This window comes from Myotis yumanensis, unplaced genomic scaffold (genome assembly GCF_028538775.1).
Source record: "Myotis yumanensis isolate MYYU_CA2020_CCGP unplaced genomic scaffold, mMyoYum1.0.hap1 SCAF_11, whole genome shotgun sequence".
NCBI lineage: Eukaryota > Metazoa > Chordata > Mammalia > Chiroptera > Vespertilionidae > Myotis > Myotis yumanensis.
The window spans coordinates 21,604,401-21,628,810 of record NW_027223762.1 but is presented as its reverse complement, the minus strand read 5'-3'; the positions used below and the strand labels follow the sequence as shown (position 1 = coordinate 21,628,810).

Sequence of the window (24,410 nt, the reverse complement as noted above, 5' to 3'; positions counted from 1 at the left end):
AAATAGAGGTGGGTGATCTGTAACTTGTTGAAAGAACAACCTGGCTGCAATGCCCCGTCGGCTGGTCTGGCCGTATGCGAATGGGACAGCATGCAAATGGCTTGTCACAGTGATATACATGCTTGGCTCAGTGTAAACACTTGCTCCAGTGGGAGCTGTCAGGGACCAAGCAGAACCAAGTAGAACACCAGCTTCTCTTCAGTGACAAAATACAGACAATATGAAGCGTCACAGGCTTCCCAAAGACACTTTTCTTATCATTTGTCAGGATCTCGGGTAAGTCTGTACCTTGGAGGGGTAGGGAAGGGATCAAATATAGGATGCAGGAGGTAAAGAGGAAAATTTCCCCATTAAAAAAAAATTACTATGAGGCCGATTGAGAAAAAGACAGTGACAATAACAGCGAGGACAAGGGAAATGTTGTGAATTGCATAAACACTGGCACATCTGTTAAGAAAAATCCATTCAGAAAGATGCCATGTCCCTCCTGTACACGGTCATACAGCTTACAACAGAGCTGAGCTGGCGCATGCAGGGCAGCAGTGGCTCGGAGCTCTCAGCCGCCCTCCTGCCCCAAGAGCTGCTGTGCAGGGATGCAGGGTGCGGAAAAGGGAGGAAGCGGAGTGGCTCCCTCTTGCCCTTAATTCTCAGGCAGGTCTCTCGGGGACAGCAAGGTCTCTGAGGAAAGCGAGATGACACTGATTCACACAGGGAGACTCAGCTTTTGGGACGTGCACTCCTACAGTTTCTTCCCCCTCCCCCCTCATCGAGTCTCCATGGGGTGGGCATGGAGGTCTCCCACTGAAATGTACTGGGGATGGGGCTGCCTCCTTCCCAGGCACGGCCATGAACAGCAGCAGGGCAGTGGAGCAAGTCTTGGATTATAGGATGAAACAGGGGTAGCTCAGTCTGACACGCAGCATGTGAGTTCTGGAAAAGGAAAGAAAAAGGGTCAGAGTTAAATGAGTTCCGACGGCAGAGGCAAACTGAGGAGGGATGGACTCAGCCCTCCCACCAACATGGCAACCTTTGAGGGAAGGAGGCTGGGCATGAAGTCAAATAAAAGCTCACAATGCAGTTTAAGGCTGGACCAAAGGAGACTTTAATTGAGGCCAAGAAAATATGTGAATAATACTGAAGTGTTAAAAGCTGGGTTTTGGATGGGCAGATTGAGTCATCACTGCAGGTGAACCCCTCACCTGGCCAGTGCTTATCTGCTTATCAGACTGCCATCACAGAACTTCTGTGACCAGAGGCCAAGGGACGGGGCGCACACTAACGGGGGAGGAGGCACCACCGGATCTGAGGTAAGCATAATTAACCATAAGGATGTGGGCACTCAGATGCTAGAAACACAATTTTTTTGTAGGAGGGGAATAAACCTCAAACATCCACAGGGTCCCTCATTCTCACCCTCTCCACTTCCCCCAAAGACCTTCAATTCTCCTGTCCCAGAGCTGGGCACCTACAGACTCTCAGGAGAAATGAGTAAATGAAAAGCAGAAGTGGCTGAAAACCACATCATCACCATCTGGCATTATCAGTGGGTTGTGAAACCTTTGGCTTGGTTATTGGGAAAGTGGCGGGGAGGGAAGTGGGGCTTGTTTGCTGAGATGGGGATCAGTGGGTCCAGGCTAGGTGGCACTCGGCTGTTCTTGCCCATCATGCATGCCACCTGCAGCCAGCAGAGGACAGGGGGACGCTCACCTTCACAGCCTCCCGCCCTCCTGAGGAAGGTCTGCAGGCCGGAGCAGAGCTGCACCTTCACTTCAGGAGCCTTTCTAGAACAGGGGAGATATATGTGCACAGCCTGGTATTTGGTAGGGCTCAGCAGATACGTGTTCAATAAAAACCCAGGTAATTCAGTTAGGACTCGGGCTAACCTTTGCTTTATGGAGCCTACTGACAATGTAACGGACTTATTTAACTTTCATCAGAACCTTGTCTAGGTGAGAAAGGTTAGGAAACCTCTCAAGGTCGCACAGCAAGTAAGTTGAGGAATCAAGATTTGAACCCAGATCTTAATTCAGATCAAGTTTTTTCTACTATACCAAGCTGCCCATTCTATATCCAGCCCAGTAAGAGCATACTATCCTCTTTAGTGTCTGAATTAATGGCTATATATGTGTCATTACATTTCAGAAGCCTCTTTCTCTCTCTCTTTTTTCTTTTTCTTTTTTTTAGGGGGGGGGGTGAGTTCTGTCATTCATTTATTTGTCCAAACCCCAATGGAATTAAGCCATCTGCCAGAAGAGCTACCTTTAATAGTTTTCCAAGTGTCTGGTCTGCCATGGTAAACTGTGCTTTCATCTCTTTATACTCAACTTATCTGCTCCAGTTTCCAAAGCAACCCTCTTCCCGCAGCATCTCGGGATCCGGCATCCAGGTTCACATCAGCCTTCACCACACTGGCCATGGCTTTATGTTGGGATATGTCACCTCTCTGCATTCCAGGCTGAAGAAGCCCAATGCTTATCACCTGCCCTCCGAAGGCTATCACTTCAATCCCAGCTGCTCAGAAGTTCCCCGGCCTCACTGCATTTCCTTGAAGCAAGAATGAGAGCCACACGCAGCAGACACAGAGGCCCCCAGCAGGGCAACCCTGGCAGAGGCCCTAGGAAAAGATCTACCAGGGGCAAAGAGCGACCCACAATCCAAGTACGTGCCCTTGACCTGGAATCAAACCTGAGACCTTTGAGTGTGTGGGCCAACACTAACCACTGAGAACACCGGCCAGGGCTGGCTGAGTTTTGAACTACCGTGGGCAGGTGAGACTGCAAGAAGCCCAGTGGGAAACATCTGCTGGAAGGCTAAAGGAGGCCAAGCAGCAACCTCACAGCTGTCCAGTGCTGAGAAGACAGAGTTTAGAACTCAAGTTCTGCAAAGTTAGAGGGATGGGCAAACAACTTGGTTTTTCTATTGAAATCTCATGGGACTAAGAAAAAAAACTAACATAAACCAGATATAATACAGCTTTAAACCAAGCCCCTACATAGTCGAGATGATCTGCCAACTTAATTGCTTTCTAGAACAAAATTCAATACTCTGCAGAGGAAAATAACAGAAGCCAGTCTCTACAACTTTATATCCACACTGACCAGCATTCATTAAACATTATTAGACCCGAGAGCAGGAAAATGCAACCCATAACCAAAATAAAAGTCACTGGAAGATGACTAAAGGATGATTCAGATGTTAGAATTAGCAGATATGGACTTAAACTATTTACTATATATTTATGTTAAAGAATCTATAGATCTTACAGCTCGGCCACCGACATGCCATCCAGACTGAGGAAGACCCGGAAACTTCGGGGCCATGTGAGCCACGGCCACAGCCACATCGGCAAGCACAGGAAGCACCTGGGGCAGGGGGAGGGTGCGGTAATGCTGGTGGCTTGCATCATCACAGGATCAACTTTGACAAATATCACCCAGGTTACTTTGGGAAAGTCGGTATGAGGCATTACCACTTAAAGAGGAACCAGAGCTTCTGCCCAACTGTCAACCTTGATAAACTGTGGACTCTGGTCAGTGAGCAGACACAGGTAAATGCTGCAAAAGCAAGACTGGAGCTGCTCCTATCACTGATGTGGTACGATCGGGCTACTACAAAGTTCTGGGGAAGGGAAAGCTCCCAAAGCAGCCTGTCATTGTGAAGGCCAAATTCTTCAGCAGAGGAGCTGAGGAGAAGATTAAGGGTGTTGGTAGGGCCTGTGTCCTGGTAGCTTGAAGCTACATGGAGGGAAGTTCATTAAAATGTCCACAAGTAAAAAATAAAAATAAAAAGAATCTATAGAAAAATCTGGATATAATGGGTGACAAGATGATGTATCTTAGAAGAAATATAAAAGAACTAAGTGAAAATTCTAAAACTGAAAAACATAAAATCTGAAATAAACCATTTGTTGGATGGAATTAAAAGCAGATTTAATACTACGGAAGAAATGAGTGAACTTGAAGATAGATCTCTAAAAATTATTCAAACTGACAAAGGGTACATATCATATGACTCCATTATATAAAATTCTAGAAAGTGTAAACTAATCTGTGGCAACCAAAAGCAAATCCGTGGTCACCTGGGAGGGGTGGGGGAGACGGGGAGGAAGGGCGACTAGAAAGATTATAAAGGGTGCAAGAAAATGTCTGACGGTGATGGATAAGTTTATTATCTTGATTGCTGTCATGGTGTCCATATATGTCAAACTGGTCAAATTGTATATTTAAAAATGTGTATAGTTTACTGAAGGTCAATTATGCTTCAATAAAGTCATTTTAAAAAGAAATGATAATGGAAAATGGCTCTTTAGGGTTTTTAAAAAATCTGTGCTGGAACAGCATGCCCTGCCTTTAGAGATACTATAAGAATCATTCTACTTTGAGTTTAATAAAACTAAAAAAAAAATCATTTAAAAAAATGAAAACAAGAGGAGGCACTAGCTGGTTTGGCTCAGTGGATAGAGTGTCGGCCTGCAGACTGAAGGGTCACAGGTTTGATTCTAGTCAAGGGCACATGCCTGGGTTGCAGGCTCAATCCCCAGTAGGGGGCATGAAGGAAGGCAGCTGATCAATGATTCTCTTTCATAGTTGATGTTTCTCTCTCTCTCCCTCTCCCTTCCTCTCTGAAATCAATAAAAAATATATTTAAAAACAATTTTTAATAAAATAAATAAAAACAAGAGGAAAAGAAAACTGGTGTGGTCATATTAACATCAGACAAAATAGACTTCAAGACAAGTAATATTAACAGAGAGAAAGATCATTTCATAATGATAAAATAGTAAAAAAGACAAAAATTCCAAATACATATATATTCAATAACAGAACTTCAAAATACATGAAGCAAAATTTGACAAACTAAATAGACAAGTCTGGTTGGAGTATAACATTTAGAAAGTCTCCAGAAAGTAGAGTAAAAAGACAAGAAAACCAGAGAACCAGTGCAGGAGGTCCAGTATCTACTGTCTTAACGATTTTTCTGCTGACTGCTCTCAGGTGCCTTCAGGTGGTCGGCCCTACTTCCCAGGACTTATTCCCGCCATGCGCACTGACTGCCCCGAGAGGCTCCTACAGGCACTCGGGGAAGCTGCCATAGGACTGTCAGGAAAATAGTCTTCTCAGATATCCTCTTTAGGAACCGCCATCTGACAAAGTTGCCTTCAAGCCTGTTCCTCATTTTACATTAATTATTTTTCATATTCATTAATACGTAAATAGTTGCTAATAAAAAATATTTGGTTGAGTGAGAAGAATACATAGATTATAACTCAGGTGGTTTCTGAGCTTAAAGAGTGCTCAACCATCCGGAAGGGAAAAAAAGAAACAGGGAAAGAGCAAGGTTGAGAAGCTCAAAATGAACCCAGTGGGGGACCCAAATCAACGAGAGTGCGACGAATTTTTCCATTTCCATTGCCCTGGGGACTCTGCAGTTCCAGAAGACTTCTCACTCCTTCACTGGGACCCACAGAGACTGCTCAGGGGGTGCCTAAATCTGTTTGGGGGATTGGTCTTTACTGCCCGGGGGCGTCTAATGCTGATGTCCCAGTGGCCTGCTCAGACATTTGTGCCTGCTCTTTTGATGGATGAGTTGAATCTATTCCAAAGAAGAGTGTTTTTCCGGGACCAAATCCCCTCCCTCTGCTGTTTCTTCCCTTTCGTTTCCCAAGCATCTAAAAAACCTTGGGACCTGGCTTTCAAGTCAAAGGTTCACTTTCTTTTTCAAAGGTTCACCTTCTACGTGTCACTGAGAATGGAAGTACATAGGGATAGGCTGGCTTAAAAGATTTCCTGTAATGACCCTTGCAGGTAAACAGAGATACTTTTCGAGGAGGCCAGAGCTGGCCCTCAAGCTGAGGACCCTTGCGTAACTACCATGGACTTCTGTCACCCTTCTAAGACCTCCACAATACTGGGGGAGGGTCACTGGTATAGACCTCTTACAGCTCACACGCTAGTACTTCCCTCAGGGACAGGAAAGAGGTATTTGATTATTAGTAAACCCAGGCATGGTCCAAGGGGTGGCTAATTTGGCATCCTACCAGAATATACCAAAACACCAAGTTGTGGATTACTCATGCCTAACGTACTTGAGTCTGTCTTCCTCTACAAACCCCATCCCAAAGCTTCACACAGTATGAGGGAACATCCTACCACTGCTCTCAGATAATGCTTCAACTTTCCTGACCTCTCCTAGATACATTAGGTACTCTGCTATGATTGCTTCACATTCAGTAAACCCTGCAGCCATAAGGATCCATTTTAAAAAAATACTGGGGAAGGAGGGGGGTGTACCTTGAAGGTACTTTTACGTACTTAATCAGGTTATATAACATTACACCTTGAGACAAGCAGATCAGAGGTGAGTCTAGGGTACTCAATGTTCTTCCATAAACAATGTTTTGGAAAATTCAAAAATATTATAATCTTTGGAAATGGCATAAAAATTTTGACAGAAGGCAGGCTAGGCTGAAGCATGCCTAGGAGAGCCATCAGCTGTTCCTGGCCGTCTATTTTTACTGGGATTTGTGAAGACAGCAGATGCAGTCCCTGAGCTCTCTCACTGGTACCATGGTCCTCACCACCACCCATCTCCCAGGGTTGGAACGCAAACAGTTGGAACTGTTGAGTCACTGATTTCAGAAACAAGTCACCAAAAGGACAGTCTTCACACCCCAGATCATAATATTGTACTTAGAGACATCCATGTTAGATATTCTCTCTACATGGGAGATTGAGAGAAATAATATTATTCGATGTAGAAAACAAATAAGAAAAAAATTAGATTTACAGTGGACTCACATAGCCCAGGGGAAATAAGCCAGAGGAGAGCAGATTAAAAAGAAGCTTATTGTACAATTCATCAATTTCCTAGGCTCAGATGCCCTGACTCTGTCCCACTGAAATTACCTCTCTTCTGAGCCTGTCGCTTTAGTTTTCCTGACACACTGAGTAGTACCCCTGGGACCAAAGCTGTCATCTCAGAAAAGGCTTAAGGACAACTTCAGTTGATGCTCCCTTGGTCTATGTCACTATACAGCACAATCTGTTCTCAGCGGTCCCCACTGATGGAGACATGGTAGCAGTCTTCTTATCCCTGTGCAGCAGAATGAAAGATCTGCTGATTGACCACAACTCAAGCATCTGACAGCAGGGGGCAACCAAGGACATCTTCTTAGCGGGTCAGGAGAGGATGAGAGATGCCTGCACAGCTCATCTGTCCCTCTCGTCTCTGGTTGTTTTTCCTGACTCAGCCTTCACTCTGAAAAAGATTCCACTGTCTCAGGATCATGATGTCCCACCCCCTCTGCTGTAGGGTCTCTAATTACAGGGGCCTGCAGGAAGCTAGGTGAGTCTTCTCTATAATCCTAATTTCCAGTCTTCAATAAGCCTCTAAATAACTTAACCAAGGGCACTTTCTCTTTATAGATACTGGCCTCCTCTGATGTGTAATCATTTACCTTTAAGCAAGTGCATGAGTCATTTTTGAGAACCATACTCTTAGGTAAGGAAGCGATGTAGTTTTAAGGAAAGAACTGACACTATTTTTATATAACTCACATATGACTACGAAAACTTTGGTTGATATCCTAAAATTTCCCAAAATAATAACAGTCCTCCTTTAAAGGAGGGGATGGAATCTTAATACTTAATGAGCATCTACTACAAATCAGAGTTGGTGCTGGGAATAGCATATATTTTAGTTTAAAGACATTTCACCTAAAGGTGATTCTATGAATTTTCTCTTCCTTTTTTCTTTCCTCTCTCTGAAACTAAGATAGCTTCTATGCCCTAAGTTCCAAAAAAAAGGAGGGGGTATAATATGGGCAGATGAGTTTCAGAGAGGCAGGAAAAGAAGGTGAAGGCTTTTATTAGACAATGAGAGGCCTGGTGCTCGAAATTTGTGCACTTGGGGGGGGGGGGTCCCCTCAGCCCAGCCTGCGGCTTCTCACAGTCCAGGAGCCCTCAGGGTATGCGACTGCCGGCTTAGGCCTACTCCCCACTCCCCAGGGAGAGTGGGCCTAAGCCAGCAGTTGGACAGCCTTAGCACCGCTGCGGAGGCGGGATAGGCTCCTGCCACTGCCACTGCACTTGTCAGCCATGAGCCCGGCTTCTGGCTGAGTGGTGCTCCCCATGTGGGAGTGCACTGACCACCAGGGGGCAGCTCCTGCATTGAGCGTCTGCTCTCTGGTGGTCAGTGCATGTCGTAGTAACCAGTCGTTCCACTGTTCGGTTGATTTGCATATTAGCCTTTTATTATATAAGATGATGGCTTATACTTTACAGTCTGAACAAAGAAAAGCACCTTCTACATTCCTCTCTATATTCACAAACACACCCATCTCCTACACACAGAAAACTAAACACCTCTCAGGTACATGCTGCACTCAACACACCAATCTGGGTCCTTACTGGCCCAGGGGAAACAACACTGGCCTTGAAGTCTCAATCTCATCCCTGCTACTGGCTAGCTGTGTGACTTTGGGCAAATCCCTTAACTTCTCTGAGCCTTTTTCAGTTTTTTCATGATTAAAATGCCAGTTCCAGATGAGTACTAGACCTATAAGGGTGATCACTTCACAAGTTAGGCTTAAAAGTCTAATTACTAGTGTAACTAAAAAATAAAAAATTTTAAAATAACAAATAGACTTAACTGGTTTGGCTCAGTGGATAGAGCGTGGGCCTGTGGTCTGAAAGGTCCTGGGTTTGATTCCGGTCCAGGGCATAAACCCATTTTGCGGGCTCGATCCCCAGTGTGGGGCGTGCAGGAGGCAGTCGATCAATGATTCTCTTTCATCATTGATGTTTCTATCTCTCTCTCCCTCTTCTTTCCTCTTTGAAATCAATAAAAATACTTTTTAAAAAATAAAATAACAAATTAAAAAAATGCAGGTTATAACACTTAGCTCATGAAGTGTTTACAAAATCAAGTCATATAAAGTAAGTGAAGAATTTTTAATCATTATAACACTTCCCTAAGGCAAACAAATTCTGTGCTTCACAGAGGAAAAAACAGGTTTAAAGAAACCAAGTGATTCATCCAAGGCCACACAGGAAATAATCAGAGATGTCAGCAATGAATCCCATCTGACTGCAAATGCTCGGATGTCCAGGCACCGCCTCCTTCCCACTGCTGCCCTGTCTTTGGGCTCCTGGACACAGAAAGGCTTTCCAGCTACGTCTCCTCCATCCTGCTCTCAGGACCTCCTCCACTCACAGCCACTTGGAGCTAACCAAGCAGGCAGGTGGGTTGGTTTGCTGGCAATAAAAATGTCACCAAAGCATCTGTAAGCCTGAAAAGGAGGGACAGGATTTGGAAAGCACCGTGACTGCGTGTGGCATGCCACTGGACCAACGGCTGGGGGGGTGGGGGGGTGCACTGAAGTTTAGGAACTGACAAGGTACTAGGTAGGTCTATATTTTGAAACTTCACTCTTTTTATCATTACTGACCCCCAGCAAGGGGCTTCTTATGTGCGCAGATTTTGTCTTCACCCTCCGAGCTGAAGTCTGTGAGGTAGGCACAGAGTCTGCGTGCGCCCGGTGCCGTGGTGAAGCTTGCAGGGCACACCGAGTGCTGGCTCCCAGTCACCTGTACACCAGGGCCTTTAAAGGGCCGGGCCAGGCAGGTGGAAGACAGCGACTTTCAGGAAGACAATGAAACGCTGAACATCATTTTCTTTTAAAATGTCAGGTAAATCCTTTCTGCCAACAGAAATCCTGACTCTTCCCATCATCTAGAACCTCCACCTAAAGACAGAGGGTGAGTGAAGGAGGCAAGCCACTGAGAAGGGGCCAGGAAGCCCTGAGGCGGAGAGACCTGGATATTTCAGTACGATCAGGTTTCGTTTCATCAGGTTAGTTCTGCCCATCAAAATCCTGTTTGGTGCGATCATCTGTCTGACTTGCTGATCATTAAATGGCAATGCTAAGTGACTTTATTATTGATCACACAGGGCCTGGCTTCCCATGAGTTTGTATCTATCAACTCTAGTATATGACAGTATCAACTATCCCATGAAAACTCACTATTAGCCTAACATTTGTTCTGGTATTTTGAGGTCACCTTGTAAATGCAGGTTGGTCAGCATTCCATATCCCAAAGAAATAAGAAACAGACCCAAGAAAAAGGTCCACTGGAAATACAAAAGTGGGGACATTTTCCAAAATGTGTATTTCTGCTACACTCGTCTCTCAGCTCCACATCCATCCATCTAAACTCACTTCTGTTCAATTAACATCTATTGAGCACCTACTAAGTTCCAGGCACTGTGCTAAGCAGTAGTGATGCTGGGGCTGGGACTCTGCAAACACATTTCTCCTCAGCCACCAGGTTCCCTGTCACACCAGTAGGGGGTGCTAGAGGGAGCATGAAAGGCTTAAGGATGGAGAAGAGACTGGTTTTTATCTCTTCCTGTCAGCATCACCCCAATAGCAGCTCCAGTTCCCAGCTTTACTTCACACGCCCAGAACCAGCCTCATCACACCTGGCAGATGCCACCGCTGACAGAACAGCGTCCTCTCGAGGGCTCTGAGTTCCAGCTCCTCAGGGCCCTCTTGAGCTTCTTTCTACCTTGTGATAACCCCAGCTTCTTCCTTCTACTCTCCCAACCTTGGGGATGGTGGCTGCTTCCTATGCCACCACCACCAACCCCATGTTCCCCATTTACCTCTTTTGTCCCTCCATATCTGTCATATTGATTTTTGTATTAGCTGTTAAAATGACTTATGTGGTTTCTATTTTGCTGACAAATACAGTGCAGTTGGGAGCCACAACTTTATTTATAACAGTGGTCAAAAGAACAGACTGATACCAGTCACACTGCAGGGAAATCCCAATCTATTTATGTAGTGCCTGGTAATTGTGAAAACTTGAACTCATCTCTCTAGGTCTCGTTTTCTCTATCGCTTTCATTTATTCAATTAACATGTATTGAGTGCCTACCACCTTCCAGGCACTGTGCTAGGCAGAGAGAGCTAAATGTTATGCAGAACAGTAAAACCCCCTGACGTCCTGGGGCCTTCTGTTGCACTCCTCAGCCTTCCTCTCTGTACCAGGACGGGAGAGCAAAGGCCAACAGATCTTAAAGAAAAAAGTGTCTCAACAGCTAGGTCTCTCAGAAAATGCAGCAAGTGTCCCTTCCTCCATAAGGCTGAAGGTCTCAGTCAACATAACACCCGGGCTTCATCATATGCCCTGTCCATTCCTCCTGTTGAGAGAAACAACGACCTGTAGCAGCATTCACTCAGAAGGAAATGGGACGACAGCCATAGGGAGGTAACACTACAAGTAGTTTTGTTTTTTTCTAGAATTCCCACGGAGACAGTTACCTGTGATTCAAGGAAAGAGCAACAGCAACTGCAATGCAGGTCTGAGACCCAAATGACCATGACCAAGGGGTACGAGTGGAAGAGATACTTTTCTCCATAAAGAAAGTATGTATCTATGTATATACACTCATTGATACGTACATATCAAATAACCAGAACTTACTTTTTGCTTTCTGCAGTAAGACTATAAGCCTAGAGAGGACAGGGAAGTGATGAGATGGAAAGGAAAGATTCCTGATTCCATTTAAGCCTGAATGCAAGGGCCCCAGGTTGTGGGTAAGGAAACGCTGGAAAGAAATCCCATCTCCACATTTTGACATAAGCATTCCCTGGTCTTCTGGTGTCTAGACATTAGGCCTATCGTAGCAATGATGGCCAGTGCTCTCATTAGCGAGGAAGTTGTTTCTGCAAGATTACTGTGGAGCTAAATTCTTGAAAGCCATATCTACAACAATTGATAAGCCTATAAATGCAAACTAAACTCCTCACCCTCAAATTTTTACTCATTTTGACATCATTATGACCATCAAAGTCATTCTGGAAAAAAAAAGAACACCATGGAAAATTATTACTAGAAGGTCAATTTTGCATCCTTGATCCATTATAAAAAATGTACTGTCACTGATGGAAATTAGTGTTCTATAAGACATGCAAAGCCTGGAAAGGGTTTAATTCATAAATAAATGCCAACATTTAAACAATCAAGACAGTTTCAAACTCCAGGACTATTGAAATGAACACTACATATTGTCTGGATGCTCTATAGTTCCAATGGGAACATAATTCAATTCCACCTGAAATCATATGGCCAGGCCCAAGAGAAGCACTTTGGATAAGAGGTGATAGTTCTATTTTTCCATTAGAAACAAATTATTATTTCTGTATTTAGGGCATCACTCAGGCAATTCCTTTCATGACTTATAGTACTCTTGAGCAATTAAAAACAATTACAAGATGAAAGAAGTAGGGGACAAATGTCAAATTCAGAACAACCCACGGAAGGCTGAAGAACCCCAGAGAGCACTGCTGTCTCAGACAGAAGGCAAAATCATCCCTTCTGCTCAAGGAAATATAAATGAGCAGTGACTGTGCATCCCAGCAAGAACATTATTACCCAGCAGAGGCAACCTGCTACATACACACTTCATCTCCGAACAAGCCTCCTAAGAGGAAGTGGGAGCAAAAATGTTCCTCCCGAAGAGGAGAAATATCCCCTGGGAAATGTCTTCACCAGGGCACATGGCCGCCTTCCCTCTCATTCCCCTCACCACACTTGTAGTTATACATTCTTAGACTTGGCAGATGATGCCTAGCAGTGGCCAGGGGCCCTGGCATATCAGAACAGCCCCTGCATTTCTGGGCTTACTTACCACCCAGGCCATTGTGATGACTGTAGTTTCTTTTCCCCAAAATGCTCAGAGTCGTGTGATTCGGGGTGGTCAGCATCCGCTTGGTAGTGGGAGTTTGTAGAGTTGGTGTAGATCGAATTACATTAGGTTTCTTCGAAGGATGGATCTCTGACAGGGGAAAAAAAGGTTTCTCGACTCAGAACATGGTATTTAAAATCTGTGTGGAACTTCCCTGGTTAATAGGCACACATCTTATTTCTTAATGAGCTGAGAGTCAGTTCTTTAGGAGCCAGCCTGTTTTCCCAAGGACTTGCATAATTAATCAGCTTCAAGTGCTGTTACCATGACTGCTTTCCTTATCAAAAGTGAGCTGGTTCTTTCCTGCTAACTGGAGCTCTAGCTTCATGTTGTCAGTACAAGCAAGAAAAAGAAAGAAAAGGAAAAAAAACAACACATAGAAGGTCACTTAAATGCAAGCTCTACTAAGGGAATAATAAGGCATCTGACTCTTCAAGGTATTAGCAATCCAGAAACTATCTGGAGAGGTAGCCTCAGAGAAAAACCACCTCCGTGTTCTATCAAACCAGTCTTAGCAAGTACCCATATCTGGTGCATAGAGCTTTCTGAAAAACAGGGTTCCTCCTCTGGTTCTTCACCCAGGGTATGGGAACCAGGGCCAATCACTCCCAGCCCAGAACATATTGATATATGTGTAATCTGACACCAAACTCCAAATACTCGAGTCAAGAAGCAGAAGAAGAAAAGAGGATATATCACAAAACTGTAATGTGCACGTGGTATATGTGTTTAAGTGAAGCATGTTGTTGTCAGGCACACAGTCCAGAACCACTCATTCACTTTTTGGACAGAGTAGAGGGACAGCAATTGCAATACTGTAGGAATTGGAATTTAAGGACCTCAGTCTATTACTGATACTGAACAACCTCTTCTCCAAAGCTCAACTTGCTCCCTGATTCTGAGTTAACACCCAGTGTGCCAACCAGGGTGAAAAGCCACCCTTCTTTTCAGGTGAGGGCCAGGATAACAGCCTCATTTACTGAAATTTAGGAAGAGCCCTTAGCATTATTAGAATTACTGTATCTTGTTCTGGTCAAAATCCTACACTTGTCAAAACTGGATCAAGTACTAACCAAAATATGGCACTGATTTTTTTTCCAAAATAGCATTGAAGGTCTGCTAACCTCATTTTAAAAAATATGTATTTCTTATTGATTTTTAGAAAGAGAAGAAGGGTGAGGGAGAGAGAGAGAAACATCGATGTGAGAGCAGAACATCCATCAGCTGCCTCCAGCACACCCTCTATGGGTGATCGAGCTCGAAACCCAGGCAATGCGTCCTGACCGGGAATCAAACTGGCAACCTTCCAGTGCAGGGGATAACACCCAACCAGCCACACCGGCCAGGGCTGCTAACCTTATTTTTTATTGCAACCTCCACACTCTATGCTCCATCCAGACAAGACAAACCTGCATTCCCTGAGCTTTTTAGGTCCTTGACTCATTGAGGCCTTTGTTTACCTGGTTCTCTTAGCCTAATAAGGGAAAAAATATTATTTTCCTGTTTTTCAAATCCTATATATCTTTCAAGGCTGAGATCAAATATCATTTTCTTCATGTAGGCTGCCTTAACACTCACCAAAAATAACTACTCCTTCCTCCAAGTGCCCCATGCATACTTCCTGTAATTCCTTTACTGTCTTAACCTGTATACTTTCCCCAGTAGACTAAGATTTTTGAAGGCAAGGTCTTACTCATCTGGGTGTTCCCAAACCACTTAGTATAGTGTCTTGTACATAGTAAATACTCAGATATATGTTATGTAGGGATATAATTCAGCTAGTAGGACAACTCAGCTTTGAGCATATCTGGGAGAAACCCACACCAGTTTACCCATAGGAGGGATACACAATTACCTGTGGCCAACTAATGTGCAATGCCATATTCTATTTTCTATGATCAGAAACTATCCTTACAAGTGAGAAGGGACTTCTAGGATTAGGTCTTGCAAGAAAAGACAGAAAGCCAACCTCAAGGATTTAACCACCATGTCCTAGGCTGTGCCTATGATAACCATGTGATATGCTCAGGGGCTATCAAAGCAACTCGTTAGCCCCTGAGGAATAAAACAAGAAATAAGGTGGCAGACTAACATCAAAGAGGGAGTTGTGAGCTTCTGACTGCTAGCATGCTCAGTGAGGACCAGATAATATACCAGGCTCAAGGCTACACTTTGATTTAAACGACTGGCTGTCTGAAGTTTGAACACTTCCTAACTACAAATTCTGACAGAGCAATAATGTTCAGTGCAACTCTGGCTACACTTTTACTGAGAAAATGAGAAGGCAAGAATATTAGAAATATGCCAGTATATTAGAAACCATTATTTTGCAAATTATCTTAAACCTTTGCCAAAAAGAAAAAAGGTCATTGCCCAGTAATTTTTTATACTATTGTTAATTGTGATATTTCAACATGTAAATGGAACCATCATCTTTGGCAACTTTCAGAAAGCAATACAAATGCTCCTCTTTCAAAGTAACCTTAATTGGCATATCAAAACTATAATTTTTTTAAGGTAGCTTAAAAATCAGTTTTATCTTTTTTTAAAAAAGGTAAATAAACCAATCCTTTTCTCTCTATTTAAGGGAAGGAGTGAGGTGGACTGAAGTACTAGAAGGATCGAAATTATAATATTAAGCCCAGCCAATGTTGCTCAGTGATTGAGCATCGACCTGTGAACCAGGAGGTCAAGGTTCAATTCCTGGTCAGGGCACATGCCCAGGTTGCAGGCTTGATCCCCAGTAGGGGGAGTGCAGGGGATGGCAGAGCAATGATTCTCTCTCATCGATGCTTCTATTTCTCTCTCCCTCTCCCTTCCTCTCTGAAATCAATAAAAATATATTTTTAAAAAATAAATCTACAATCTTAAGACGATTCATTCATTAATAATTTAATGGTTATTTTCATTTTGTTGCTTAATCTGTATTTATATACATAAGTGTACACTGCATTTTTATTCAATGACTTTTTTGGAAAAAGTAAACAAATCCATAATTGTGTCTGTTGTGTATATTTTGGCAATAAAAAAAGTTTCTAAAACAAGATAAACTGACTCTACATACGAAGGAATCCAATTTCAGCTATTCAAAAGGCTTGAATTTAGTTGAGGTATGTCAATTTAGGATAGCCGAATATTTATAAGATACAGAAATTGTTGAGGTTTTTCCCTCTATTAGAAAGTACCCACCTAAATACCCAATGATACATGCCAAAGGTTTCCTGGTGCTTTTGCTTTTCTGGGGACTTCCAGAGAGTTCAGCATGTCTGTCTGCATCTGAGGAGAGAAAGAAACATGGAGACAACCAATGAGGCCGTTTTCTCTTCCTACACTACATACACCACAGAAACAACAGGTGCAAGTGCAAAACAGTGCCAAACATCCCCCAGATTCCTGTCATTTCCTTTCGGGTTTCAGAAAACCATTTGAGATTCTGTGCGTGCCCATCTGAAAGGCAGTGGGAATATGCTTCCTTTCTAGCCACGGCTCTTCTACATTAAAGCAGAAAATTTTCCATGAAGTACGAGGCCGAGTCCATCCTGATGGAAGATTAACCTGGCATGGAAGGCAGAAGTGACAGCTGACGAAGGTAACTACCCCCTTGGCCACCCCTGACTCGGATGGAGTGGTTTTCCACTGAGGAGCACTTGGTCTAGCTTGGTGACACTCAATTCCGTGAGATGACAGCCTCACAAGGACGAAAATGGGTCATTTGGTTTTATCACTGGTTTCCTATCCTTGTATCCCACCCTGATGACATTCGTGCTGAGATTTAAAAGGTCACCTGTATGTAGAGTATTTTATCTGCTAATCAGAATCAGTAAGGTACTGTGAGGACGGATATTAGTGGATAAGAGCTCACAGCACACTCCTCATTCCCTGCCGCAGACATTTCAGACAGAGAAAAATAAAGCATACACCATGAACACTCTGCATTTTAATGAGCTGTCATTAGGACAGAAGAATAGATGTGGGACCCGGCTGCCTCTCATACCAGAGTTGTTGTAAAAATAGAGTTTGAAGGGACAAAAAAGTGTATTGAAGTTGTTTAAATTTGCATATATTGTCATAAAGCTTAACGGAGTGGCTCTGGCAGGTATGATTCTATATCTATGCCTTTTCCCCACCTTCAAATATTGGACAAAAATGTCCTACAGGCTTTCTGACTCAACTTAGAGAATTTGCTCTTTCACAGGCTGAGGCCACAGTTCTAGGCATACATACAAGACATTTCCTTTGACATCCATAGGAATTCTCTGCACTATTAAAACATACAATTCTATCTGGAACCTCAAGTAATTTAAAGTTAAAAAATTAACTTTTTCATAAGCTCTGGCCCTCTCTTTCACTAAGGAAACTCTTTTCTAATAACAAACAGTAAAAGGTGGGAAAATAGCATTTTAAAAATATGAAAATAGACAAAGTACACACTACAGAGATCCTCAAATAGGAATCTGAATATGTATCCCAAACACTGGCTAATTATGAAACCACTGACAACTATGAAGATTCCATTTCTTTTCCTACTATTCAGCTGATTTCCTTTGGGGGGAGACTTACTAAGCTATGAAGCTTTTCACCCATCATTAATAGCGAAGATACAGGTGGAAATATAATCACCATGCTTTGGAAGAGTAATCTAAATAAACATTAAAAAGCAGCCCAAATCCTACAAGGATCAAACACCTGTCAAATCACTGTGAACTAATACTAAATAATTCCTTCCTAATATTATTAATTTTTCTGAAGCTCTATTTGGGATGAGGACAAGAGAAAAATTTCTCCTTTCTATTAATAAAGCTTGAATGAATCCCCTTATTTTCTCAGTGTACTAGACAAAGGCAATCGCTATATCACTATTACTAGCGATTAGACTAACTTTGCTCTATTCCAGTCTATAAGGCCCAAAGGAAAACTACCAGTGTGGCTGCAATCGATGGACTCCCCTAAAACCATCACCCTGACAAGAATCAACAAATCCATCAAAGGGGTCACCAACACAATACCCAAAGATATTTCACTTTAATGTTTTTAATTCCTCATTAAGTTAGTTGGAGTAATTATGTGATGTTCCAAGTGACAATTTACAGAGCACCTGAATGGGGGATCAAAGCTCTTAAGAAGGATCCGTATTTCACTAATCCCACAGGAATTATCAGTCTCAACTATAAAGAAATTGGGAAGGTGCTAAGACAATGAGTTGCTGTTTAACATAAAAATGGTAGCCATTCAGTGATATATAAATGGGAAAAATACATTCCACCCTGAGGGAATGATCATAAACATAGGATTATCAGGTTTGCACTTGAGTTGGTTAAGTAGTAGAATCTAATTCCAAGTTGAATTAGCATCTTCGAATAAGACCAGGCCAGCGTGAGTCAGTCCTCACTCCCAAATTATTCTCTTAACTATTTAAACAGAGATCATTCATTAATGTGCAGTAAAAGTGCACAGATAAAGAAAGCGATCTGACAAATGCCCAAAGAACCCAGAAGGAATCAGAATCTGCCCAGCGACAGGGTGAACTCCGCATCTCACTCAAGTTACTGGACTGAACACAAGGCACCTGTCACTGGCTTCCAAGAGGATGCTCTACAGCTCCTTCAGGTAAACCTGGAAAAACACTGTTAGTTTTATTGCAACTGATGGCCATTTTTAAAAAACTGCTTTGGGAAGATTAGGGGGATAAATGAAATGGAAAAACTGCAAAAAGTAAACATCGAATTAAAATTCACAAAAACATCTCACATGGGCTTTCGAGATCGCTGTCAAAATAAAACCATCCACAGAATTTCCTTTTAGGAACGGTAGAGGCATTTCTAAACAAGATACAAAATATAGGTGCCATTTAAAAAAAGATAAATTCAACTACGTTTAAAAAATCTATTTGGCAAATACATCATAAACAAAGTCAAAGACAAAATGGGGAAATATTTGCATCACGTATCACAGATGAGCTAATTTCCTTAAAATGTAAAAAGTTCCCACAAATCAAGACTTTCACCCACCAGAAAATAGGCGAGGGGCAAAAAGTTGACAGAAAAGAAATGTACAAATATATGCAAAGATTTCCATCTCACTCAAAAAGAGAAATGCAAGCCCACATGTCACCCGTCAACTAGCCAAGCGTTTGAAAGATGGGTAACACCGCTGGCGAGGTGCTAAGAAACAGGCATCTCTAGACACCGTGGGTGGGAGTGTAAATTGCACTTTTCTAAGGGCAACTGGGTAGCAACTATCAAAATTCAAAATGCATGTTCATCAATTTGAAATATCTATGTAGGGATATTTGTTGCAACATTACTTCTAATAGAAAATGGTTGGAAATAGCCTAGGAATTCTTAGGCTAATTAACCGAATTAAATTTTTAAAAAAGTAATCCAGAATACCTCTGGATACTTTAGATACTGGTAACAGCGGTTACCTCTGTAGAGTAGGATGGGATCGGTGATGAGATTTGTAACCACTTTTGAATCTTTAGAAAGATTTGAAGTATCCATTCAGAAACAAATTTTATTACCAAAAATACCAAAATAAAAAACCCAACTGTTCTCTCCTAATGTTAGAGCTTAAAATTTCACAAAAGGTTATACAAGCAATAACTTTTGCTGAGGCACCTCTAGAAAAAAACCAGCAAATATGTTACAAATTTCTTATGAATATGGGGCCTTGGAATAATTCCAAGTGGAATTAGCAACTTTGAACAGGAAAAGAAATATGGCTCCAGGTGCCTCTTGAACTTCATTGTGGGTATACTGCTGTTATTCAAGTCTGATATGCTGTCATCTCAGAAACCACTTACTGACCCATGCAAGCTACAAAGGTGGCAGGTAAATCCTTTGGATCCACTTCTCTAAGACCCAGCTTCATTGAACTACAGGATGCTGCTAATGCACCTACTTCTTCCTCAGTCTCCGAGGATTCTGAATCTCAAATAGTAACCCTGTGCTCAGCTGGTATCACGTGATTTTACTGAGCTTTGACGAAGTCATCTGATAACTTAATGTCTGATGGCAGTATCAAGGGAGGAACCCCATCATCACATCGTGGTTTTACTGAGGGGAGGGGCATCAAAGGGGAGAAGGGACAGGCTAGTCTGTCTGAAACTTGATGCTGTTACAACCATGACATCAGTCTGCAAATCTTGTCAGACACAGTACCTTTATGCAATGTCTGGTTTGGGGTTTAGCAATGCATTTTTTAAAAAATGTTTTTATTGATGTTAGAGAGGAAGGAAGAAGGATAGCAACATCAATGAGAAACATCATCGACTGGATGCTTCCTGCACCCTCCCTACTGGGGATTAAGCCTGCAACCTGGGCATGTGCCCTGACCAGGAAATGAACCAGGGACCTCTTGGTTCATGGGTCAATGCTCAACCACTGAGCCCACATTGCCTGGGCTAGCAATGCATTTTTAATAAGCACTATCTATATGGAAGAACTGGCTCAGGTATTCTACTAATTTTAGTAATTTGGGGCATGGACTTAAATATTCACACATAAAAGTATATTATTATAATATTTGGAGAAACTGGTTTTAAAAAATCATTTTCCATATATTATATATATATATATATATATTTAAACATGTTGGTCATATAATATACTTATTTGCTTTTAAATTATTTAAAACAGAAACTATATTCCTATGGTTCAAAATTGAAAGTCTGGAAGAATGAAGTGAGTGGTGAAGTCTCCTTCCCAACACCTTTCTCTCAGCTTTCCAATTTCCCTCCCCACACCACTACTTACGTTTTCCTTGGGATATTTTACACATGTGCAAACGGAGTCCCCTTTAAGAACTCGCAATTAAGAGTATGGTCTCCCCCATCTAATTGAGAGTTTAGCTCCCCTCTTTTTCAGTCATATGCTGTCTGTAACCCCATAAATTCTGTTTTTGATGGTGCTAATGAAGGGGTCAACTTTTATAGTGCTTATAAGAGGAAGATGCTCAAGTTCTCAGGGAAAACTATTTCCCTTTTCCAATATTATGATGTATTCTAAAATGCATTAATTAGAGCTCTTAATTTATCAATATCTTTAGAATTACAACCTTTTACCTGATCTGAAAGAAATTCATATTGCACCACAGTGATTAACTTTGTGAGGGAAATAACAGGGTCACCATCGCCTTTGAGAAACCAAGAAAAGCTTATACCCCAAAATACACATACATTCTCACTGGACCAGAGACATGGTTGCTTACAGACACCAGGTTATTAACACCTGATCTTCTCACTAACAAGCCAACATCAAGGGACCTGCTGAAGAGGCTGCAATAAGGTACACATAAGGAAGATGATGCAAGAATCAATTATATGCTAAAATTACTGAGCAGATGCCTGCTGAAGCTTTATCATTTTAAATCTAAAGGTAAAATTAATTATTCTGAGAATCTAATTCTATATGTAACCCAATGAAGCTAAATACAAAATAAAATGTTCCTTGAATCTCATCACAAGTGACTATTCTCTTATTATTACTATATATCTATGTTTGTAGAAATAAAATACAGGTAATTTAATCTTGACTTTTTAAAAGCACTATGGCCTTTCAATTGGGAGGGGGAGGGGATAAAATGAGGCGGCAGAAAAATATACTTCATTGAAGAATCATCAAAATAAACACAATTTGCAAATTCACTGAGTAATGAACAGAAAAGCCACAGGAAACAGAAGCTTCCTCAAGCAGCCAATTTAGTTGGTGATGGTTTCTTTTCCATTCATAGGAACAAAGATGATAATGGATCCCAGTCAACTTTAATGAAAGAATTTCATTCATTTTCTTTCTCAAATATTTTTCCTCTTACTTAAGAAATTATGTATGTGTTTTAAATCAACTAAGCACTTTAGATGAATATAAATATTCCAGTTCCTTAAGATTGATTGTAAAAAGTGAAAATAGCATAAATCCCTCAACTCTGAAATGCTAGCAACGAAACATCAACATAAGCCTAAATTCTCAAATACATATGAATCTAATGTAGCTAAATTTCCCCTCCATGGGACTCAGAGATTACTATCAATTTCCACTCCCTTTACAAAGCACTTTTCTTCTTATAAAGCTTTTACCTGTACATTTTTAAAGCCTTTCAACTATCCTGCTGAAAATTATCTTTAGGAACAAAATGTTTTTCAATCATTATTCCTTTTATGGATACCCTCTTTAAATCAAAATGGGAACATCCTGTAGTAAGAACTTTCTTATCTCAAGGACAAAGAAAAAACATCTACTGAATATCTTTCCTATTTCCCATGTTAAGCCAGACAGCAAGTTTTCTTCTCATCCTTTAGGGAAAGTTGCATGGCTCTCACATGCTAGCCAGGAACGTGACCGAAAGGAGCATGACTAGAATCAGAGTTAACACATAACTTATGGACACATTTATGGGTACATGGTAATAACAGAACAATCCATGATTCATTCGTACATATGACCTTTGTTCTAACAAAAAAATGAAACATAAGCAAGAATGAACACATTGCAAATTAGAGTAATTAAGTCATGTAAATGTCTGTGGAAATATATATGATATATGATTATGAAATGGAAACCAAATTGGACAATAGAAAGAATGCTCAACCACAAATTTGGACATCAGTTTGTAAAAACTAAATGTGTATTTTCAGAAAATTCACCCAAGACTTTAAAATTAATTTGTAATTTGCTAAATCTTCTAATAAATCTAGTGTTTATTATAAAGCGCCATGAATTTCCAATATATTGGATGATAATTGTAAAAGGTTCATGGGAAAACAATACAATTTATAATGACATACAATTTTTCATTAGTGTAAATTGGCAAATTTTATTCAAACCTAATGAATTCATGTAAGACTGGACTGCATGTCTCAGTTATGGAGTTTCACTGTACCACCACCCTGCGGGATACATTGTGACACCACCTTCCAGGTAAAAGTGCCTCAATAAGACCTATGTAGGCAATTCCATCACAAAGCCCCACTGGACAGGACCACCTCCCATCATCTTTTGCTGAACACTATGCAAAAAACTGCAGAGGTGGCAATGTTTTCTTTTCAGGTTGGCATAATGCAAATGGCAGCAGACAAAAACAATGTAAAAAAAAAAATAAACCAAATAAAAGGCTGTACACAAGAACTTATGTTTATTGCAAATAAAAACAAAACAAAAAAGAGAGCGGGAAAGAGAGAAAATGGTCAGAAGCACAACACATAAGGTTAAGAATTCAAAAGCATCTTACATTCTGCCCTAATGGCAGCATAATTAATAGGAACAAACGGCCGTCTCGCTGCCTGCCGCAGCCGGAGGGTATTTTTGCAGACCTGACGAGCAAATTTTGTGAAATATGTAGTGTGAAGGAAGAAAGCTTGGCGGGTCTTCACTGCAGACTTTGGGCTCCCAGTGTTGCGGACGGGCATCCCCTGCATGGCTTGGCGAGACATGTGGCTTCTGACACGGGGGTCCTGTAGAATCAGACACCAACACACAGGTGAAGAACAGGGCTGGTTAAAGTGCAGTACTACTGGCATCATGCTCAAAGAACAGTGCAGTTTTTAAATCTTCCACTGAAGCATCTATAACTCAATAGCCTACCACAGTGGTCGGCAAACTCATTAGTCAACAGAGCCAAATATCAACAGTATGACAACTGAAATTTCTTTTGAGAGCCAAATTTTTAAAACTTAAACTATATAGGTAGGTACATTGTTATTAACCTAATTAGGGTACTCCTAAGCTGGCCTTTGCTAAAAACGTCCTCAATCTGATTGAGGCACGTTCGCTGAGGTCAACCCCTTCCAACTCTCCCATCCACACTCGTCTTGTATACTTGTTTCCGCTATCTTTTGTCACCTGCGAGCGATTTGGGGACGCGACTAGCACTAACCACTGCACAATGAGACTGCTGACTGACTGGCTCATTCAACTCCTGCATGAATCGTGCGTGCCTTCCCCGTGCCTGCGCTGCTTCTCCCATCGCCCGACCGCCCGACCACCCGACACCCCCCACTTCTTCTAATGCCACTTCTTCAAAATAGACTTGCCCAGGCTGAAAACCAACTTCTGCGCATGGGCCACGAAGTTTCAATCGCACTGTATGAGCGTGCCCACATGTGGTATTTTGTGGAAGAGCCACACTCAAGGGGCCAAAGAGCCGCATGTGGCTCGAGAGCTGCAGTTTGCTGACCACTGCCCTACCCCAAAGGACAAGATTAAAAAGTTTGTACTTTTGGAAAGAAGGTGGGGAAGTAGAGAAGAAAACTGGGTTTGGGGTGGGGGAGTATGTATGTGTTTTTAAATTGACCCTAACAATCCCAAACTATATTCATAATAGGTTTTTAAAAATATGCCAAGGGATTAGATTATTTTGAGTGTTGTTTAAAAAAATATTAAAGGACTCCAAGATCCTGTTAGTCCTCAAATATAATAGTCCCCCTCTAGTAGACCGGGGTGCTGATATCTGCTATGAGAATTTTTCCAAAATCCTATTTCAACTGTTGTTCACCTCGAGATTAAATCCACACCTTCTTGTGCCTCCTATGATAGCCAAGGAGTGGGGAAAAAATGTTCAAGTTGTTATTTTATGTAACAAGATACAATTTCAATAGTATCTAAAGGCTGCAAACCGTTTTCCCAAAAAAGCAATTAAAACAAACATTTAACCGGTAAGCTTTC

At 41.8% G+C, this 24,410-nt stretch overlaps 1 protein-coding gene across 7 annotated transcripts in view; it reads right to left on the bottom strand.

Annotated features, from left to right (window-relative positions):
- Positions 1 to 231: 231 nt before the first annotated feature.
- MTA3 (metastasis associated 1 family member 3) overlaps positions 232 to 24,410 on the bottom strand; it is a 169,774-nt gene continuing 145,595 nt past the window's right edge. For 3 of the 7 annotated variants that reach the window (XM_070429106.1, XM_070429103.1, XM_070429104.1), the window contains exons 14-17: positions 22,978 to 23,200; positions 15,943 to 16,029; positions 12,697 to 12,843; positions 3,214 to 3,362 (exon numbers count right to left, since the gene is read on the bottom strand). In XM_070429106.1, coding sequence (XP_070285207.1) covers positions 3,229 to 3,362; positions 12,697 to 12,843; positions 15,943 to 16,029; positions 22,978 to 23,200 — 591 coding nt within the window. In that variant the 3' untranslated portion in view covers positions 3,214 to 3,228. Of the gene's footprint in view, positions 931 to 1,707; positions 1,782 to 3,213; positions 3,363 to 12,696; positions 12,844 to 15,942; positions 16,030 to 22,856; positions 23,201 to 24,410 lie in introns of those variants that run through there. The other 4 variants (XR_011473157.1, XR_011473158.1, XM_070429105.1 and 1 more) reach the window with 4 other exon arrangements.